The sequence below is a fragment of the Falco peregrinus genome, chromosome 1 (genome assembly GCF_023634155.1).
Source record: "Falco peregrinus isolate bFalPer1 chromosome 1, bFalPer1.pri, whole genome shotgun sequence".
NCBI lineage: Eukaryota > Metazoa > Chordata > Aves > Falconiformes > Falconidae > Falco > Falco peregrinus.
Window position 1 is genome coordinate 28,680,590 of NC_073721.1, and position 19,561 is coordinate 28,700,150.

The window sequence follows — 19,561 nt, forward strand, 5'->3', positions numbered from 1 at the left end:
CGGGAGTGGGGCAGAAGCGGGGCAGGTGGGCCGGGAGCGCGCAGCAGCGGGCTGGGAGCGGGAGCGGGGCAGGCGGGGCGGGAGCGGAACGGGGCGGAGCCGGGAGCGGGGCGGAAGCGGGAGCGGGGCAGGCGGGGCGGGAGCGGCCGCGGGGCGGGCCGGGAGCGGGAGCGGGCGGACGGGGTGCGGCGGCGCAGGGCCGCGCCGGGCCGCCGGGGGCGCTGCGCGCGTGGGCGCGGCGGTCACGCGCGGCGCAGCAGGAAGCGGCGCGTGGCGGGCGGAGCCGCGTGGTCCCGGTGCCCCCCTCCGCCGGGCCGGGCCATGCGGTGCGTCCTGATCGCCAGCACCGCGGCCGAGCTGCTCTTCTACTGGGCCGATGCCGCCTTCCTCCGCCGGCTGCGGCCGCCCCACGCCGGGCAGGTGGGGCGGGACGGGACGGGGCGGCGCGGGTGCGGGTGCGGGGAGGAGGTGCGCGGCCGTGCGTGGACGCTGACCCGGGAGCGTGTCCTGCAGGGCCCGGCGCTGGAGGACAGCCTCAACACCCTCTTCGCCCCCCTCATCATCTCCTGCGCCGCGCTGCTGGAGAAGCTCGCCGACACCTACACCTGCTTCGCGACCGAGCACGGGCGGCACCTCCACGTTCTGCACATGGTAGGGCCGGCACCGGGGACCGGGGACCGGGGCAGCGCGGCCGGTCCCCACCTGACCTCGCTGCCGGTTGCAGTTCGGGGACTGCCTGTACATCGCGGTGAACGGCGACGGGACGGAGAGCGAGGACGACCTGCGCCGGACGCTGTTCGTGCTGCGGCGCTTGGTGGAGGCTCACTGTGGCCTCGTCACGCTTGACTCCCACCTCATCCGCAAGGAGTGAGTGGGCACGGCCGCCCGCACGGGCTGGCACGCCGGGGTGCCCAGGCAGCTGCCAGGCGATGCCTTCATGCAGCCCCGGCGGGTGGGAGTAGGTGTCTCTGAGCTGGGACCCCCCCCTTTGCAGCAGGACACCCTGGCCGCTGGGCTGCAGCTGGGTTTTGGGGTGCCCGCCCCAGCCGGGAGGTGCCGGCTGGCTCTCGGCTCACATGCTGTGGCTCATTGCAGGCTGCGGCCGGCCGATTCGGAGCAGCGGGAGCATGTCTGGAGCCTGCTGCGGGGCCTGCTGGAGACCTACAGCCACCTGCGGGAGGAGGACCAGAGCTTTGCAGTGGAGGTACCATGCCCTGGGGTGTCCCTTGCTTTCGGGGCGTCCCAGGGCTGTGAAGCTGCTTGGAGTCCCGGGATGTGGGAAAGGCAAGGCTCTGGGCCAGAGAAGCCCAGACTTGCCCCTGGGGCTGCATGACTGGATCTGGGGAGGCTCAGCAGTCCTCCCTCCGACCTGCACCCCAGGCTGTGGAGCGGCTGATCCACCCTCAGCTGTGCGAGCAGTGCATCGAGTTCCTGGAGCGGCAGGTGGTGCAGCACATCAACACCAGCCCTGAGCGTGGCGGGGATGAGGTGGGTCATGCCTTCCTCCTGGTGCACACCAAGTTGCTGGCCTTCTACTCCAGGTACACCTGGCCCCACCACCCTCCCCAAGGCAGCCACTCCCCCTCCCGGATGACCCTTCCCTTCTCTGGCCCACAGCCGCAATGCCAGCTCCATCCGCCCTGCAGACCTGCTCGTCCTCATCCTCCTGGTGCAGGACCTCTACCCCAGCCAGAGCGCTGAGGAGGAGCTCAGTCCCCAGGTGCTCCAGAGCAGAGTATGGGGGGCAGTGGGTCGAGGTGCCCCTGTGGGGTGATGCCTTGATGGCCAGGGCTTAATATTTTTTCCCTTGTTTCAGAAGCCTGTGGCAGGGAAGGTGCTCTCCCAGGGACCCAAGAGAAGCGAGAGCATCCCCATGAGTGGCCTTGGCTCCCATGGAACTGCAGAGAAGGACTCGGATGACCAGGTGAGGCCCTGGGATCAGGAACTGCAGGGTGGGATGTTGGCTGGGCTGCCTGCATCACTCCCATCACTGACCGAGCAGTTCTTGCTGGCAGGACACAGACGATCTCTCCATGCCTGAGGTCTACTACACACCCGAGCCCTCCCCGGGCAGGCACAGCACGGGTGAGTGCCCAGCCAGGCAGCAGCCCTGCCCCGTGCCTCCCAGCCCAGCAGAGGCTCCAGGGCTGCATGGGGAGCTGGCGGGGAGGGTGACCTGCTGTGCTTCCTGCAGGCAGCGAGAGCTGGTCGGAGGGTGCTGAGATCCTTGGCACTGGGGAGGCAGATGCTGCAGATGTCCAGGTGAGCAAGGGGTCCTGGCAGTCCCTCCCAGCTCCACACCTCCTCAGCTTGTCCTGCTGCTCTTTGCAGTCTCTGGTCCTCATCACTCATCTCTTGCTGTGCTGTGGCTGTCGGTGCCCCAGGCTCTAGAACTGGGGATGTGCTCTGCATCCCCCATGGTGTACCTAACAGTGACAGCTCTGACCACCCTCTCTGAGGCATTACTTACAGTCTCCCTGTCCAGAGCTGTCAGCACAGAGGGGCTGAGGCTGCCTCAGAGCAGTCTGGTGTCTCCCTCTGCTGCCTCTGGCCTTTCTGGGTTGTTCCCTGATGGATGTCGCAGAGCCTTACACACTCTCTGCAAGTGCTAGCCTCAGTGTAGGGCATTTACAACCTGTGTCTTTGCAAGCGGCTTCCCCTTTGCTGCTATCCCTTGGCTCAGTCGTGCCCAGTTGCAGCTTTCAGGGCATGGCTGTGTCCCTCCAGAGCATCCTGGCTTGGTGCAGGCTTCTCATCCCCACAGCGGGCTGAGCATCTCCTCTCTCTCCCCAGATGGCAGAGGACTTGCTCCAGACCTTGGGGCCTCTGGTCCCTGAAGCTTCAAACCCCAGAAGGATCTTCCTGGATGCCAACCTGCGGGAAGGTTACTGCCCCTTGCTGCCGCACACCATGTACTGCCTCCCGCTCTGGCCAGGCATCTCCCTCATCCTCCTGACCAAGGTGAGCTGCCTCTAAGGTGAAGGAAGCGATGTCGGGCTGGATCCTGGCTGACTGACCTTTCCCATCCCCAGCAGGGCCCCACAACCCAGGTAGCCATCACCTTGTACCAGCTGCTAGATGGTTTCTTGGTGCTGGAGAGGAAACTCGAAGAGGGGCTGGAGGCGGGAGCCCCACGCTCCTACCCATTCCTGGCCGAGCTGCGGCAGCGCATGGACAAATTTGTGAAGAAGCTGAGCGGGCAGGCCATCCAGGTGGGAGTGAGGATGTGAGGACCCTGTACCCCTGGCCCTGCAGCCTGATGCTGAGCCTTGTCTCTCTCTAGTTGCAGAACAGCTGGGTGGAGTTCAAGAGCAAGATATTTTCCCGAAGTGAGCCTGGGAGCTCCCTGGAGTGAGTATGGGATGGCCAGAAAAAGTCTCCAGGGCAGGCAGGGGCCTTTCTAAGCCTGGGGGCAGATGGCTGTCCCTGCTACCCTGGGGACCCCGGGCCAAACTCGACACTGTCCCTGTCTCCCGGCTCAGGCTGCTGCAGGCAGTGGCCAACGTGAAGCGGCAGCTATGCTCTGTGTACCGCCAGCTCTTCCTGGCCTCCACCAGCCACAGCCTGTCCCAGGGACTGCGGGACCGTGCCCAGAAGCTGATGAGGTGAGTGCATGGGGGTGGCCGGCATCCCCGTGGTGCTGCCCCACACCCAGCTGTGCTGGGGCTTGGGGGGTCCCAGCCCCACACTGTGCCTTTTCTCGGCAGGGAGAAGCTGCTGGACTGGCGGGACTTTCTGCTGGTGAAGAGCAGGCGCAATATCACCATGGTGTCATACCCGTCCCTGTGGCTGGGAACTCAGCCTGGCAAGGAAGGGTCCCCAAGGGGGTAGCAGAGGTGGGAGTGGGACCTTGCATCCACAGCACTGGGCTCAAGGGGTGTGGTGGGCGAAGCAGGTTTCCCCAAAGCTCAGGGGCTGTCCTGGAAGGGCACCAAAGTTGTTGGACACCCTTAACCCACCCCACGTACCTAGAGGACTTTCCTGGCCTGGTGCACTTCATCTATGTGGACCGCACGGCTGGGCAGATGATGGCACCATCACTCAGTGTGACAGAGAAGTCCAGCTCAGAGCTGGGCAAGGCCCCCCTGGCCACCTTCATCAAGAGGAAGGTACTGCTCATGGGCCTAGGGGTGGGATGGGAGCCACAGGAGCGGGTGACAGTTGGAGGGGTTTCTGCGCAGGCCTCAAGTGCCCATTGTTCCCCAGGTCTGGTCCCTGATCACGCTGGCCCGGCGGTACTTACAGAAGGGCTACACCACACTCATGCTGCAGGATGGTGACTACTGCTGCTCCTACTTCCTCTGGTTTGAGAATGAGCTGGTATGTGGGACCAGGAAGGGGCTGAGCCCTGCTCCCCAGGGAGCAGGGATGTAGGTACAGGTACAGCTCCAGCTCCTCAACAGTCCCTTCCCTGCTCATGCCTTCTACTGTCTTCTCTCCCCAGGGCTACAAGCTGGAGGTGATGGAGGTGCCAGTTCTCTCCGATGATTCTGCTCCCATTGGGATGCTGGCAGGAGACTACTACAGGTGAGCAGTCCCCAGCCCTACAGTTTGGCACCAGGGCCCCTGGCTGTGCTGGCACAGGGGTCCCCATGCATGGTGCTGTCCTTGTTGGGCTGTCACTGCAGCATGGTATCAGTGCTGTGGTGTCACTGGGGTTGCACCAGCCCATCTCCCCAGCCTGGTGCTACGGTCATGCCACTGGATGGGTGCTGTGTCCTTGCCAGGGACTTTATAGGGGGAAGGTGGTTAGAAAGGGAATGCCAGTCTGCACTGTGCCTGCTGAGCCCTTTCTTCTCCTCCCCAGGAAGCTGCTGCGTTACTACAGCAAGAACCATCAGGCAGAGGTGGTGAAGTGCTATGAGCTGCTGACTGTGCACCTGGGTATCATCCCCTCAGAGCTGGTGGTCCAGCAGGCCTGCGATTTGGCCCGGCGGCTCTGGGAGCCCTCCCGCATCCCCCTGCTCTGAGCTGTCTTCAGCCACCTCGGGGCCAGGATTAAAGTGGGTGTGTGGGTGTTCCTGGCACCTGGACTGCTTCCTTGGTGTCTGTGTGCCGTCAGCTGTGCCTACAGGCAGCCTTCTCATCCTCCAGCCCGGCTGGGGCTGGTGCTGCCCCCTTCCCACTCCCTGTGGGCTTTGCTGGCAGCCAGCAGCCTCTGGGGATGAGCAGAGAGTGGGGCTGAGAGGTTGTTGGCAAATCACCGTCTTGCTGAAAAGTGCGTTTCCAAAGCAGGATTTATAGCATTGGCTTGGCATCACTGCCAAGTTTTGGCCAGAAAACAAAAATGGTGTAGCCAAACTTGTGTGGAGGAATGGTCCAGGGTATGTCCCCCTTTCCCCTCATCCCCAAATGTGGGGTTCAGGGCCCTTGGGGGTTTGGCAGGCTCTGGGGAGGTGCAGCCCGTCCTGCACCCCATTCCCCACACGTGGGTTCCCCTGTACCAGTCAGCCACAGGGCTGAGCTCAGCTGTGAACTGGGTGAAGCTGAGGCAGCTTATGTGTTTCCCAGGCACAGCTGGGCTCTGTGCACATGCAAACCCCTCCAGGCACAGCTGGGGATGGGGCCAGCCCCAAGGGACTGGCAGCCACTGCCTGTCATCGCTAGTGCTGCTCGCAGAGGGTGGGGATGGCGGTCTGGAGAGCACTGGACCATGGCAGAGCCTTTGCCCTGTCCTGCTTGGTTTGGGGCCAAGCTCGCTCCCAAGCTGCCTCTTTTCCCACTGCTTTCAGGGCTGTGCTTGGGGCTTTCCTGCTCGAGGAGGGCAAAGCTCCCCCTGTCCTACAGTGCTTGTTGGCTCATCACTCCAGCCACACGCCCCCAGGTTCTCCCTGGAGTGGAACAGGCGCTGAGGGGACTCTCAGGCCCCCGTCCACCTTCCCAGCACCTTCCTGGGATACAGGCTGGGGAGCACCTGGCATCCTGCTGAGCACCAGGCAGGATCTGACCCTGGCACCTTCTCAGCACTGGGGCTGGTCTGCCCACCTGCAAGCCCTCAGCAAAGCTCTGCCAGGCTTAGCAGCTTGCTGTTGGCAGTGCCCCTGGCAGGGCAGCACTCAGCATGCACCCTTGGCCTGCCCAGTCTCCCTGCAAGTGCTGGGACACGGTGTCTGGCCCTGCACCAAGGCGTCCGCTGCCTTGCCCCCCCCCGGCCCCTCCCCGTGCCTGGAAGCCCTGGGAAAAGTTCCACTGTGAAAGCAAAGTCCAGCTTGCTGGGTGCTGGGCAGCCATGGCTGGGCACTGTGTGGCGATGGCAGCTGGGCTCCGAGCAAGACTGGGCATGGGCTGCCCGTCCTGCTGCCTGTGGGGCTGGCATCTGTCCCCAGGGCTGCTGGGCGCGCGGCTGGCCCATGCTGGGGCTGCAGGCCGGCTACAGCGGGAGTACGATGCAGTGGTGATTGGGGCAGGTAATACAGGGTGAGGGAGCCAGTGCTGGGCTGTGGGCAGCCGGTGGGGACCCCCAGCTGCCCTGTAGTAGCCAGGTGGGGACTACAGTGGTGCTGGGCATGTTGCAGCCCTCCAGCATGCTCCTTGTGCCAGGGAGGATGTAAGGGTCTGGCATGGCTGAGCGCATGTTGCAGCCCCTCGGTGTGCAGGGCATCTGCCTTGAGCACCTCTGTCACCTTTCTCTGCACCATTAGGGCCAGGGCTGTAGGGACAGGAGAGGGTGCTCCTAGTCACCTCTATCCCCATGTCCAGAACCCTATTGTTTGGGTGGTTGTGGCAGCCCTGCGCCCCAGGCATGGCAGGGTGCCCTGTGCTGTAGGACTGCCCCAACACTGGGCTTGACTCATCTCCCTCTCTCCTTGCAGGGCACAACGGGCTGGTGGCAGTGAGTACCGAGAGTGGGGTGCTGCTCTCTTCTGTGTGGAGGCGGGGGATCAGGGAGGGTCTGCGCCGTGAGCAAGGGAGGGTGTTGTTGGCAGTACCTGTGGGATTGGGGGGCTCCCACAGGGCTGTGGGGAGTGGAGCCCTCCCTGGTGATTGAGGCACTGTCGGGGCAATGAGGACATGTCCCACCTGGAGGGACGGGCAGTGTGATGTCATGCTCCCTGCAGGCTGCCTACCTACAACGGGCAGGGGTGCGCACGGCTGTGCTGGAGAAACGCCACGTGCTGGGTGGTGCAGCCGTCACGGAGGAGATCGTGCCAGGTAACACTGCACACCACCTGTCCCCCAGCCCTGGCCAGCCCTGGGCACGGACATCCCCCACCACACCACGTCTTCTAGGCTTCAAGTTCTCCCGGGCATCGTACCTGCTCAGCCTGCTGCGGCCGCAGATCTATGCTGAGCTGGAGCTGCAGGTACCGGCACCGATCCCTCGCCAGGCTGCTGGCGCCTCCTGACACGCTGGCAGGGTGAGCCCGCTGCCAGGCTGTCCCTGCAGGCTGGGTTCTGCCATCCCTGTCTTGCAGCGGCACGGTCTGAGGGTGCTCCCACGGGACCCCTACTCCTTCACCCCAGTGTTGGAGGGCAGGAGACCCCCCCGCTCCCTCCTGCTGGGGCATGACATGGCCCAGACCCAGCGGCAGATTGCTCAGTTCTCTGAGAAGGATGCCCAGGTACCTCAGGGGCAGCACCCAGCACAGCAAAGCCCCCAAGGGGCTGCCCTGCCCATGGAGTGGCAGGGATGCTCCTGGGTAGGGTAGCCATTGCACCCACTATGGCACAGTACCTGTTGTCCCCTTCTGCCCCCTTTCAGGCTTACCCTGAGTATGAGGCGTTCATGGGGGGCTTGGTGTCTGCCCTTGACCCGCTGCTGGATGCCCCGCCAGTGGATACTGCTGCCCTGGGGCAGGGTTCTCTGTTCCAGCGGCTCAGGGCCCTGCGAGCCCTGCAGCCCCTGCTGCGGTCAGGTACATCTAGGATGCCAGGGGACCCCAGTGGCATTGGGTGTTTGCCTGCATCTGGGGCGGGTGATGCAGAGCTGCCCCTTCCTAGGGCATAGGCTCCTCAGAAGCCTGGGCTGGCAGGCTCTGACAGGCTTGTCCACCTTTGTCATGCCACCTGACCCCCAAACCCAGCCAGGCACAGGCAGCCAGCCCTAGAACAGCCGTGCAGGTCTCACACCACCTCTCCATCCCCAGGGCTGGCACTGGGGCAGCAGCTGCCCCGCTATTACGAGGTGCTCACAGCCCCCATCTCCAAGGTGAGTGCCAGCAGTAGCAGCGTGCAGCCGCTGGCTGCCTCACTGCCTACCTGTGAGGATGCTGCGGCAGTCCCCCATCCCAAACCTGGTGCTCTCTTTTTCTCCTGGGCCAGATCCTGGATCAGTGGTTTGAGTCAGAGCCTCTGAAGGCAACTCTGGCTACTGATGCGGTGATTGGAGCCATGGCCAGCCCCCACACTCCCGGCAGCGGGTGAGGGTCCCTTCCACCCAGGGCTCGTAGCTGCACCGTTCCCCCGTGTCATCCTCCGTGCCCGCAGCTCCTTGGCTCTGCTGTGCCCCAATACCCCATTCCCTGCTCTGCTGCCTCTCCCTCCCACTGCCTGCTCAGCCTTGCCAGAGTGGCTCAGGGGTTGGGGCTAGGCAAGGGGCTGCCCCCCATCCCTGCCATGTGGCTCTCCTGAGTGGTCTCCACCTGCACCTTTGCTGTTTGGACACTTGCCCCAAGGCAGGTCAAGTTCTGGCCAGTGGGTGCTCACTGCAACTGAGCTGGATGTCCTATGAGCTGGTGTGGTCCCATCTATGGGGGCTGTGGCACCATCCCCACTATGCCCATGCAGGGGACAGACCTGTCCCCTTGGCCAGCAGCTAACCTGGGATCCTGCCAACACAGGTACGTGCTGTTGCACCATGTGATGGGTGAGCTGGAGGGACGGCGGGGTGCCTGGGGCTACGTGGCTGGTGGGATGGGGGCCCTGTCTCAAGCCATCGCCTGTGCGGCAGCTGCTCGGGGAGCCCACATCTTTGCTGAAAAGGTATGGGGTGTCTGGGTGCAGGCAGCTGCCTGGCTATCCTGTGGGCAGCAGGGATGCTCTTGGTGAAGTCCCATCCCCAGATGGTGTGCCATGTGGTGCTGGGCAAGGACGGGCAGGCGCAGGGCGTCCTGCTGCAGGATGGAACAGAGGTGAGGAGCAAAGTGGTGCTGTCCAATGCCTCCCCCCAGATCACCTTCCTGGAGCTTGTCCCCCAGGTATGGGGGGCATGGGGCTGCTGGGGGCTTTGCGTGGCCGTGTCCTGCCGGCCATGCTGTCTCCTCACGGCCAGACTCTGCAACGGTGTCTCCCACCTCAGGAACAGCTGCCAAAGGATTTTGTCCAGCGGATCCGGCAGACTGACACGCGCTCCCCTGTCACCAAGATCAATGGTAGGTACTGATGGGACGACCTTCACCACTGTCCCCTCTGGAAGGACACTGGTGCCAGGCTCAGCAACAGGCTGCACCCTGCTTCCCCGGTCCCCACCTCCCACACCTAGTGGCAGTGGATCGGCTGCCCAGCTTCCTGGCTGTCCCCAATGCCCGCGATGGCCGTCCCCTGCCCCACCACCAGTGCTCCATCCACCTCAACTGCGAGGGCACCCACCTTCTGCACCAGGCCTTCACTGAGGCCACCCATGGGCGCCCCTCCAGCAGGTAGGAGCCTGCACTGGCACACCCCGGTGCACTGGGGAAGGGGCAGGACAGCTGTGGTGGCTGGTGCTGGGGGAAGAGGCTTGGGGTGTCTGGGTCCCCCCCTGCCTGCCCAGCTGGTGTCTTGCTCCCCCAGGCCCATGATCGAGCTCTGCATCCCCTCGGCACTGGACCCAGGGCTGGCCCCACAGGGCTGCCATGTTGTGTCCCTCTTCACCCAGTACACCCCCTCTGTGCTGGCAGGCGGGCAGCCCTGGGATGAGCAGGCCAAAAATGCATACGCAGACACGGGTATGTAATGCATATGCAGACATGGGCACATAATGCACGCTGGACCCAGGTACCAGGAGTGCTGGTCCCTGTCTGTGGGCAGAGCTGCCCTGGAGCTGCTCAGGGGCCAGCCACCATGTCCCCCCAGGCTGTCTGCCAGTCCCTCCATCCCTCTCTAGTGTTTGACTGCATCGAAGCCTATGCCCCAGGGTTCAAGGCATCCGTCATTGGCAGGGACATCCTGACGCCACCGGACCTGGAGAGGATCTTCGGGCTTCCTGGTGGAGTGAGTACCATCAGGGCTCAGCTCTGAGCATCACTCTGGTGCCAGCTCTGGAAGGCACAGCCAGCTCACATAGAGCTCTTCTTGCAGAACATCTTCCATGGAGGGATGTCTCTGGACCAGCTGTACTTTGCCCGGCCAGCACCATCCTATTCGGGTTACCGGTCCCCAGTTCCTGGCTTGTACCTGTGTGGAAGTGGAGCCCACCCTGGTGAGTGGGGCTGGGAGACAGGACCCTCCTGGGGGACTGCAGGAGGAGGGCAGGGGCATGTGGAAGAGGTGCAAGGGCAGCATGGGTTGGGGGTGTCCACTCCCCTCTCTGCTCTCGCATGAGCAGGGAGGTGGGGCAGCTCCATGGGTACAGCCCTGGGCCCCATCTCCTGGGGCTGGAGCTGCCCACCACTTCGCATTTCTTGTTTTGCAGGAGGAGGAGTGATGGGAGCAGCAGGACGCAATGCCGCCCAGGTGGCCCTCGAGGACTTCAGGCGCCTGCGATGGCAGTAGTGACAACAACTTTGCCTGTGGAGGTTTGTGGTTGTAGTGAGTCATGCTGACTCCAGGCAGAGCCCTGCCTGTCCCCCACTTCCTTCCCAGGCACGGTAGGACAGCAGCATCCCCTGGGAGCTGGGGGGTGCAGGCAGGCAGGGTCTCTTGTGCTCCCAGCTGCTACCATCACCTCAAATACGTGACTGCTCCCAGCCCACTGCAGCCCAGCCTTGGGCAGCCATGGCAAGCCTCGCTCGGCTCCTGCCTGCACCTGTAGAAATAAACCCTGGCTGGGGCTGTGTCTTGAGCATTTTTGCTGTGGTTTTTGGCTCTTTGTGCAGCTCCCAACAGGCTAGCGTGGGGGGGCTGCACTGTGCCATCTGCACTGTGGCTGGTGGTGCAGCCCTGGGGGAGCTGCCAGAGGGGACAGGTATGTCCCAGAGCAGTGAATGGGACCTCTCCTCCGCTTACTGATGTGGGGCTATTTGGCTGGAGCCACCCAGCTCTGGGCTGGCCAGGACCGCCCCAAGGTGCCTGGAACAAGCAGGGAACCGAGGAGCTGCTCAAGAGCTGGAGCCCCCCGCTGTCCTCTGTCTCCATGGCCCTCAGCAGCAGTGTGTCCAGCAGCTCAGAGACTGCAGGAGCCAGGTCCCCACAGCTGCCCCCTGTGCCCTGCACACCCCCCACACCCCCCCATTCCTGCCAGGACCTGCCTGCACACGTTCAGGCCCCATCTCTCCATCCCCAGGGCAGATGCTCCGTGCAGCCCTGCAGCTCTCGCTGGCCACCCGTCAGCCGGTGGCGGGCCCGGGGTGTGCCCCTCGCCCGGGCTGCTGCCGGCAGCCGCTTGCTGCAGATTACAGAGCTCACATCCTCTCCCTGCCCTCTTCCTCCCCCAGACAATGCTCCCAATTCAGCTGCCCGCCTCACCTCCCGCCGGGCCCTAAATACGGTGCTGCCAGGCTGAGCTGTTGCACCTGAGCTGGCTGAATCAATATTGACCAGCCAGGAATAGTCCCGCAGCCCTCTGAGAATAGCCCCGCACGCCCACCCTGCTGCCCACAGCTTCCCGCGCACGGGGCTGCCCTGCTGCCAGCAGCGGTATTTTTAGACTGGTTTTGCTGGCTGCCCGGGTTGCAGGTGCTGGCACCCCCTGAACCCCGAGGGGGATGACGATGAGAGCGGACACCTCCAGTCTGCCAGGGTCACACTGAGCGACAGGACACTGTGGCTCCACTGCTGCAGGTTGAGGATGGCAGGTCCCAGGTGTGGGAGAGCCCACTGGACTTTCCCCCGCCCCCGCCACCCTCTTGCTGCCCCCAGGAGCAGAGGCAGAGCTGGGAGTGGGACCCAGCACCTGCCTGCCCTGCACCCCTGCCAGCTTCTGCCATGGGAGGGTTCAGGGGGCACTCATAGCCTCACACTTGGGTAATTTAAGTCCAAAAACGTCGAGGCACAAGTGAGTCATGGGATTTGCTGCCTGTCCCAGACCTGCCCTTCCCCAGGGCTTTCTGTGGTCCCCATGTTGGGGCTGGCCAGGGACCCCACCACAGGAGAGGCTCCAGCATGTGCCCTGAGCCCAGCTGGAGCATAGAGCTGGGACGAGGGTGCCCTGTAAGGGGGTCCCAGGGCCATGCACTCCTGCATGCTCAGGGGTGCTAGAGGCTCCCATGGGACGTGGCGATGAGCTCACGGGCTATTCCCGGCCGTGTTGATCCTGGCTCCTCCCGGCAGGAACCAGCTGCTTTGACTCTAAACAAACAGCCCGGTGGCCACCGGCACATTCCTGGCCGGCTCCTGGCCACGGCGAGGGCACAGGGCTTCCTGTTTATCCATGTCCCACGGCGTGGCACGGCGGGGTGTGTGGGCAGTGGGGTGCCCCGGGGACTGGCAGCACCCCAAGCCAGAGGTTGCTCCTGGGGCAGGTCGAGGGGAGGGCATCCCCCATCTCCACATCCCACGGAGGACGGCTGTGCCCAGGGACCCCTGTAGCTAGCCTGGCTCAGGGGTGACCTAGGTGATGCCCCAAGATCCAGGACAACCCTGTTCTGGGCTCCCAGAGCCATCCCACCTCCTCCCTGATCAATGTGCCCCCCAAGTCCTAGCCACATTGCAGCACCCCCAGGCACCCCATGCCTCCATGCCCACTTGAGCTGCTGTGTGAGGTGGGAAGGGGTGAGGGGTGTCCTTTTGAGGTGCCCCCGGTGTGGCAGTTCATCACCCCCAGAAAGCACGTGCTGTGCCTGGCTGGGGGCCAGCCCCATGGTGCGGCAGCGCTGGAGGCAGGGGACAAACCTGACTGAGGGTATTGAGTTCATTCTGAGTGGGGTCCAGGCTCACAGCATGTGGGGGCTATCCCAGAGGTGCTGGGGCTATCCCAGAGGTGCTTGGACCTCCCAAGCTGGGGGGGAGAGGGAGGGGCAGGTTTGCCCCAGGGTGGCAGAGGAAGATGAGGCGAGGGGCAGGCACGGTGCAGGGCTGGGCTCCAGGCACGGTGCGGGGGGGAGCCGGGGCTGGGCTGGGCAGCATGGGCCCCCACCCGGGGCAGCCCACTCCGCTGCACCATAAAAGCAGCGGCAGGCGGTGCTCGGCAGCAGGAGAGCTGCTGGAGGCCAGCGTGAGCCAGCACCGCGTCCCTCACCACTGCCTGCCCCACGCTACTGCCTGTCCTGCACCGTCACCCAGGCCAGGGTGAGTGCTGGGGATGGCCCTGGGCTGGGGGGGTCTGGGCACCTGGAGTGGGAGGCAGCAACCCCACTAGTGCTCTGCGTGGGGATGCAGGGGGAGACACGGGGTGATGTGGGACAAGGGCTGTGTGCAGGGTGAGGAGGGGACCCCGGTGTCCAGTGGCAGGTTTCAGGTGGGGGGTAAAGGCAGGATCTATCGGACTCCCACCAGCGGCCCCAGGCGTGGGGCAGAGCAGTGTCCGTGGGGCTGCCCACAGCGGTTGGCAGCCAGGGCTGAGCACGGGGCTGTGGGTGCCTGGGGGTGCTGTGTCAGAGCTGGGTCACCCTGGCAAGGGGCAGGTGGATGTGGGGCTGGGGCTGAGCCCCGGGATGGCAGATGCTGCAAGCTGTGCATGGCAGGGACCAGCTCCTGCATCCCCCGCAGCACGGGGACAGGGATGTCACCGCTGTGCAAGGGGGCATGATAGCCCTCCACCATCGCCCAGCTCCTGGGGCACAGGGGAGGCTGCAGCAGCACTCGCCACCCTGCCAGGGTCCCCAAGGGCTCAGTGTTGGGCTGTCCCCAGGAATCCCACTCCCAGAACCACGATGGTGACACCAGCTGGCACAAGCCCCATCCTGCTGCTACTGGTGCTGCTGCTGTGCTGGATGGCCCCCAGCGGGCAGGACCCAGCCCCGGTGCAACTGCGGCTGGCAGGGCCACGGGGACCGGCTGGGGAGGGCCGGCTGGAGGTGCTGTACCAGGGCCGCTGGGGCACCATCTGCGACGATGGCTTTGACTTCCACGCGGCCACCGTCGCCTGCCGGCAGCTGGGCTACACCACGGCTATCACCTGGACCCACAGTGCCACCTACGGCCGAGGGGAAGGTAGGGGGCAGCTGGGGAATGAGGGGGCAGCGGGTCCCAGCGAGGGCAGCGTGCTGGGTGAGCCTGTGCGGGGGGGCTGTGGGTGCGGGCAGCCTGTGAGGGGCACTGGATGGGGCCTGTGGTGCTGGGGAGGGAAATGGAGACCCCCCCAGTGGTGACCCCCAGCCCTGTGTACGTGTCCCCAGGCCCCATCTGGCTGGACAATGTGCGGTGTGGGGGCAGCGAGGGCTCCCTGGCAGAGTGCGTCCACAATGGCTGGGGCACCAGCGACTGCCACCATGGTGAGGACGCTGGTGTGGTGTGCTCAGGACAGCGCCTGCCCGGCAGCCCCCCCCAGGCCACCACCTCTGGTCACCTGGGAGAGGTGAGTTGGGGGCCATGGGGTTCCCGTGTGCCCAGCAGGGTACACCAGGGAGACTGGAGCACATCCCTCTGACCTTTCCCCTTGTCCCCATCCTGAACACCCTGCCCATGATGCTGGAGTCCACATGCCCACCCCTGTGCCCACTGCAGCAGGTGCCAAGGCTGAGCCTGGAGGAGGTGCGGCTCAAGCCCATCCTGGCACGGGCCAAGGTGAGCATGCCGGTGACGGAGGGTGCCGTGGAAGTGAAGCACAACGGGCGCTGGAGGCAGGTGTGTGACGCTGGCTGGACCAGGAATAACAGCCGTGTTGTCTGCGGGATGCTGGGCTTCCCCCAGGAGAAGCACATCGACACCAGCTTCTATCGGTAGGGATGCAGGAGACCCGCATTGCTGCTGTGTGGCTCATGGGGCAGGGTGCCTGGCTGGACACTCCGTAAGGGCAGGAGACTGAAGGGTTGGGTGGGTGTGCAGGGTGCTGGTGCGGCCTGGCCATGCCTGCGTCCCCTTCTTGGGGCCTCAATGAGGGGCAGGACTGGGCTTGGCAGCAGCCAGGGGATTGTGAGGAAGGTCACCAGCTGTGGCTGGCAAAGCATGGGTGGAAGGAGAGGAGAGGCAAGTAGTCCTTTGCTCCTCCACCCCCACCTCAGGCTGGGGCTATAAATACAGCCCATAATGAGTCCCTGCCGATGCCAGGAGTCCTACAGTCCCGCCAGGACACATGACATAGCTGGGCTTGACATGGTAATTGCCAGTGGGGAGAGGACCTTTCTTCACCCTGCCATGCTGTGGGAGGACCCCATGGCTCCAGGTCCTGCCACGGGGTGCTGGGGAGGGAAGAGATGATGTGGTGGTGGGGTCTGAAGACCTGAAGGGTTGGCATGGGCCCCACCAACCTCCCAGCTCTGTACACCTGCAGGAAGCTCTGGAACATGAAGCTGAAGGACCCCAACTCCAGGTAGGGCTCAGCTCTGGGCAGGGTGGGTAGGGGCACCCTGGTTGGACACCCGGCACAGGTGTTGGGTGGGGGAGAGTCTCTGGTGCCCAAGCTGACACTGGCCTCTGCTCCTCTCCCTTGGCAGCCTGAAGACACTCAGCCAGAAGAACAGCTTCTGGGTCCACAGGGTGCGGTGCCAGGGCACAGAGCCCCACCTGGCCAGTTGCCCCACGCAGGTGGCCCCGCTGGCCCCCCGCCAGCATGCCTGCCCCCGTGGCATGCACGCCATTGTCAGCTGCCTCCCCGGCCGTGCCTTCCAGAAGGGCACAGGCAAGGGCAGGAGCAAGACCTCCCCGGGAAAGGTGAGCCCCAGCACAGCCCCACACCCCGTCCAGTGCTTGCACTGGTGCCTGTGGTGCAGGTGGGTGGCCGTGCCCTGGGAACGCTGACTGGCTGCCCCCCGTGCCCAGGCGCTCCCGGTGCGGCTGCGAGCAGGCACCCATGCAGGCGAGGGCCGGGTGGAGGTGCTGCGCCGTGGGCAGTGGGGCACCGTGTGTGACAAGCAGTGGGACCTGGCCGCAGCCAGCGTGGTGTGCCGGCAGCTGGGCTACGGGACGGCAAAGCAGGCCCTAGTGGGAGCCCAGATGGGCCAAGGTGAGGTGGGCGGCATGGCAGGGACTCAGGGTGCCACTGAGTTTGGAGTGGCACGATGGGGAAAACCCCCGGTATACTGGGTGCTGCCAGAGCATCCTGGGATGTCCAGGCAGCTGCAGCCCGCCCTGGGATGAGGCTGCCCTGGCTGCTCCTGCCACGCGCAGCCCCGTTCCCATAGGGAACACCCAGACTGGGGGAAGGAAGGTGGGGGTCCTCCCTGCTCCAGGATGGACACAGAGCAGGGGATGCTGACCACCTCTCTTCTTCAGGCCTGGGGCCCATCCACATGAGCGAGGTACGGTGCACTGGCCATGAGCGCTCCCTGGGTGAGTGCCGCTTCCAGGAGGCTGAGCAAAGTGGGTGCCAGCATGAGGCTGATGCTGCTGTCCGCTGCAACGTGCCCCACATGGACTTCCAGAGCCAGGTGAGCCCCTGTCTCCTCCCCAGGGCCTGTGGAGCTCCGGCCCTATTGCACAGCCCCTGCCCCGCAAGCTCTGTGCCCAACTTGGATGTTCAGAGCAGCCCTGGGGTGGCCCAGAGGACAGAGGGACACAGCAGCATGCTGATAGGGATCTGCAGGATGAGCCAGTGGCAAAAGTGTTCTTGTGATGACAAAGAGGAAGGTGGGGCAGATGTTCAGCTGGATGCATGGAGCTGTCTGCTCCATTGCAGCGCTGGGTGGGAGTGCTGGGGGGTCTGCCCCATGCTCTGTCTCAGCCTCTCTTTGCCTGCAGGTGCGGCTGGCTGGGGGCCGCAGCCCCGAGGAGGGTGTGGTGGAGGTGCTGGTGCCAGTGCAGGGGCAGCTGCAGTGGGGCTCAGTGTGTGGTGCCCAGTGGGGACTGAACGAGGCCATGGTCGTCTGCAGGCAGCTAGGGCTGGGCTTTGCCAGCCATGCCCTCCAGGTGAGCAGGGTCCCAGCCTGCGACTGTGAGGGGTCCTACGGGATGTGTGGTGTGGGCATGGGGTGGCCAGGGGCTCTGGGATGGGACAGCCTGGAGGGACAAGCCATGGTGGCAGTGCGGGGGGAAGGGAGTGGGCAGGGGAGGCGGGGTGGGTGCTGGCAGGGGGTGCGAGGGCTGGTCCAAGTGCTGTGCTCCTCCTCTGCCCAGGAGACGTGGTACTGGGCAGGCAGCCCTGATGCCACCCAGGTGGTGATGAGCGGGGTGCGCTGTGCCGGCACTGAGCTGGCCCTCCAGCAGTGCCAGCGCCACGGCCCCGTCCACTGCCCCAGCGGCGGGGGACGCTTCTCAGCAGGGGTCACCTGCACCACCCGTGAGTACCAGGAGCCCAAGGGGTACCACTGGGAGAGGGATCCCAGTTCTCTTGGCACAGATAGCAGGGGGAGCTATGTGGGGTGGGGATCACCTGCTCCATCCCTGCTGATCCCCTCCATGCCAGACGCCCCGGACCTAGTGATGAATGCCCAGCTGGTGCAGGAGACAGCCTACCTGGAGGACCGGCCACTGGAGCTGCTGTACTGCGCCCACGAGGAGCACTGCCTCTCCCGCTCCGCCGACCACATGCACTGGCCCTACGGCCACCGCCGCCTCCTCCGCTTCTCCTCCCAGATCCACAACCTGGGCAGAGCTGATTTCCGACCCAAGATGGGGCGCCACGCCTGGACCTGGCACCAGTGCCACCGGTGAGTGGCCCGTGGGCAGGGGCTGGCAGGGAGCTGCCCCTTCCCCAGGTCAGGCAGGGCATGGTGGCACCCATCCTGCAGAAACTGGCCCGCCTGGGGTAATTAGTGGTGTCCACGCTGGCACTGTCATTATGGCTTTATTTGGCTTCAAGGCTGTAATTTGCTCAGAGCCTCTGGGTGCTGCCCGCTCCCAGCTGGGCTGCCACATGGTCCCCAGCCAGGCGCTGGCCCTGTGCTCAGCCCCTGTCCCCACAGGCACTTCCACAGCATTGAGGTCTTCACCCACTATGACCTGCTGACGCTCAACGGCTCCAAGGTGGCCGAAGGGCACAAAGCCAGCTTTTGCCTGGAGGACACCAACTGCCCTGCAGGTAGGTGTCAGCAGCAGAGCTGCCAGTGAACCTCCCACCCTGGTCCCCAAGGGGGGCTCTGCCTGCGCCCTCCCTCATCTCCCCTCCCTCCCACAGGGCTGCAGAGACGCTTCGCCTGCGCCAACTTTGGGGAGCAGGGAGTGAGCGTGGGGTGCTGGGACACCTACCGCCATGACATCGACTGCCAGTGGATTGACATCACCGATGTGCTGCCGGGCAGCTACACCTTCCAGGTACGGGGGACAGAGAGGTGGGGCACACCGAGCCATCAGAGCTCAGGGCTGGGGGACACACTTCATGGGCACCCCTCACCCTGCACATTGGGGTGCTTCTCTGCACCCCACTGTGCGTGCCACAGCCCTGCCTGGAGAAGGCATGGCAGCAGTGCCCCCAGCCCTGCCTCTTGCCCTCCCCAGGTGGTTGTGAACCCCAAGCATGAGGTGGCTGAGTCAGACTTCTCCAACAATGTGATGCGGTGCCAGTGCAAGTACGACGGGCAACGCATCTGGATGCACAGCTGCCACACGAGTATGGAGGGATGGGAGCATAGGGGGCAGGGCAGGGGGAAGTGATGGGGCTGGACGTGCTGCAGGTCCTGTGTCCTCACACACACCCCCACACACTGTCGCTCTCCCCAGGTGATGCCTATGGTGCAGACGTGGTGAGCGATCTGGAGCGACGGGAGCGCCTGGCCAACAACCTTGTGTGACCCCCCAGCGTCAGCACACTCCCAGCAGCATGGTGGGACAGCCTGCCTCCTGTGCCCCAGCCCCTGCACTCCGGCAGCACCAGACTGAGCTCAGGGACTCAAAGACTTTTGTATTTATTGATGCTGCTGCAGAGGACGGAGATGAGCACCAAGGCCAGCAGGGAGTGCCCAGGGGTGCCCAGCCCCGTGCTGCCAACGGGACCTGTGAGAGGGGCCCAGGTACCACAGCAGCACCCACCTGTGTGGCTCTGGTGCCCCCCAGGATGACTACCTCAGCCTGCCTGGCCCCCTCTGCCCCAGCAGACTCAGGACAGGCCCCAGCCACTGCCACCTGTACACCAGTCCTGTCCTCAATAAAGATGCTGTGCAATGGGAGTCAGGTGCTGTGCTATGGGAGGGGGGGTACCCCCTTATCAACGACAACATCCCCTGCTCTCTTCCCCACCAGGATCATGAAGTCAGTCCCCAGCTGGGACTGACCCTGGTCTAGGCAATGTGGCCCCAGCCAGGCAGTGTTCCCCCTTTGCCACCAGCCCCCCAGCTGCCTGCATGTGGGCAGTGCCAAGTGGCTCTGGCTTGCCACCAGCAGTCCCCACTGGTCAGGGCACCCTGTCCCTGAACTGGTTGACCCTGTGCACATAAAGGGACCCAGCCAGCTCTGTGGCAGCATGGGCCGGCAGCCAGCCCACCGGCCACCGCGGCTGCAGCCGTCGTGCTGG

The 19,561-nt window shown here is 64.7% G+C and overlaps 3 protein-coding genes across 8 annotated transcripts; all 3 read left to right on the plus strand.

Annotated features, from left to right (window-relative positions):
* The first annotated feature begins 197 nt into the window (after nucleotides 1-197).
* HPS1 (HPS1 biogenesis of lysosomal organelles complex 3 subunit 1) lies at nucleotides 198-5,038 on the plus strand. 5 transcript variants are annotated; one of them, XM_055801091.1, is made up of 18 exons: nucleotides 199-420; nucleotides 514-651; nucleotides 725-867; nucleotides 1,096-1,204; nucleotides 1,381-1,541; nucleotides 1,618-1,720; nucleotides 1,820-1,924; nucleotides 2,016-2,085; nucleotides 2,195-2,262; nucleotides 2,794-2,961; nucleotides 3,033-3,212; nucleotides 3,284-3,351; nucleotides 3,483-3,605; nucleotides 3,708-3,772; nucleotides 3,964-4,109; nucleotides 4,207-4,320; nucleotides 4,445-4,527; nucleotides 4,808-5,038. In XM_055801091.1, the coding sequence occupies exons 1-18, from the start codon at nucleotides 322-324 to the stop codon at nucleotides 4,968-4,970; spliced, it is 2,106 nt and encodes a 701-aa protein (XP_055657066.1). In that variant the 5' UTR covers nucleotides 199-321; the 3' UTR covers nucleotides 4,971-5,038. The 5 variants fall into 5 exon arrangements, with proteins under 5 accessions (XP_055657068.1, XP_055657066.1, XP_055657063.1 ...); XM_055801088.1 differs by having other exon boundaries at nucleotides 200-420; nucleotides 1,817-1,924; XM_055801092.1 differs by having other exon boundaries at nucleotides 200-420; nucleotides 3,036-3,212.
* A 136-nt stretch (nucleotides 5,039-5,174) lies between these two features.
* On the plus strand, nucleotides 5,175-10,914 carry PYROXD2 (pyridine nucleotide-disulphide oxidoreductase domain 2). 2 transcript variants are annotated; one of them, XM_055801094.1, is made up of 16 exons: nucleotides 5,175-6,407; nucleotides 6,813-6,832; nucleotides 7,059-7,152; nucleotides 7,231-7,304; nucleotides 7,416-7,562; nucleotides 7,703-7,856; nucleotides 8,088-8,149; nucleotides 8,263-8,360; nucleotides 8,781-8,922; nucleotides 8,991-9,137; nucleotides 9,239-9,311; nucleotides 9,422-9,578; nucleotides 9,712-9,866; nucleotides 10,025-10,131; nucleotides 10,219-10,339; nucleotides 10,553-10,914. In XM_055801094.1, exons 1-16 carry the CDS (start codon nucleotides 6,062-6,064, stop codon nucleotides 10,630-10,632), a joined length of 1,977 nt encoding a protein of 658 aa, XP_055657069.1. In that variant the 5' UTR covers nucleotides 5,175-6,061; the 3' UTR covers nucleotides 10,633-10,914. The 2 variants fall into 2 exon arrangements, with proteins under 2 accessions (XP_055657069.1, XP_055657076.1); XM_055801101.1 differs by having other exon boundaries at nucleotides 9,003-9,137.
* Nucleotides 10,915-13,878: 2,964 nt separating this feature from the next.
* On the plus strand, nucleotides 13,879-19,217 carry LOXL4 (lysyl oxidase like 4). The gene is made up of 14 exons (XM_055812887.1): nucleotides 13,879-14,169; nucleotides 14,355-14,533; nucleotides 14,686-14,897; nucleotides 15,449-15,487; nucleotides 15,612-15,843; nucleotides 15,937-16,120; nucleotides 16,390-16,544; nucleotides 16,855-17,022; nucleotides 17,230-17,392; nucleotides 17,519-17,762; nucleotides 18,018-18,133; nucleotides 18,230-18,366; nucleotides 18,550-18,661; nucleotides 18,772-19,217. Exons 1-14 carry the CDS (start codon nucleotides 13,890-13,892, stop codon nucleotides 18,840-18,842), a joined length of 2,292 nt encoding a protein of 763 aa, XP_055668862.1. The 5' UTR covers nucleotides 13,879-13,889; the 3' UTR covers nucleotides 18,843-19,217.
* Nucleotides 19,218-19,561: the final 344 nt, after the last annotated feature.

Bases quoted from the DNA above. Each gene is read 5' to 3' on its own strand.
- LOXL4 (XM_055812887.1), top strand. From the start codon at position 13,890: ATGGTGACACCAGCTGGCACAAGCCCCATCCTGCTGCTACTGGTGCTG. The intron at 16,545-16,854 runs GTGAGCCCCTGT...CTTTGCCTGCAG, and splicing joins ACATGGACTTCCAGAGCCAG to GTGCGGCTGGCTGGGGGCCG. The intron at 18,662-18,771 runs GTATGGAGGGAT...CGCTCTCCCCAG, and splicing joins GATGCACAGCTGCCACACGA to GTGATGCCTATGGTGCAGAC.
- PYROXD2 (XM_055801094.1), top strand. From the start codon at position 6,062: ATGCACCCTTGGCCTGCCCAGTCTCCCTGCAAGTGCTGGGACACGGTG. The intron at 9,138-9,238 runs GTATGGGGGGCA...CTCCCACCTCAG, and splicing joins TCCTGGAGCTTGTCCCCCAG to GAACAGCTGCCAAAGGATTT. The intron at 10,132-10,218 runs GTGAGTACCATC...CTCTTCTTGCAG, and splicing joins TCTTCGGGCTTCCTGGTGGA to AACATCTTCCATGGAGGGAT.
- HPS1 (XM_055801088.1), top strand. From the start codon at position 322: ATGCGGTGCGTCCTGATCGCCAGCACCGCGGCCGAGCTGCTCTTCTAC. The intron at 868-1,095 runs GTGAGTGGGCAC...GGCTCATTGCAG, and splicing joins TCCCACCTCATCCGCAAGGA to GCTGCGGCCGGCCGATTCGG. The intron at 3,606-3,707 runs GTGAGTGCATGG...TTTTCTCGGCAG, and splicing joins CGTGCCCAGAAGCTGATGAG to GGAGAAGCTGCTGGACTGGC.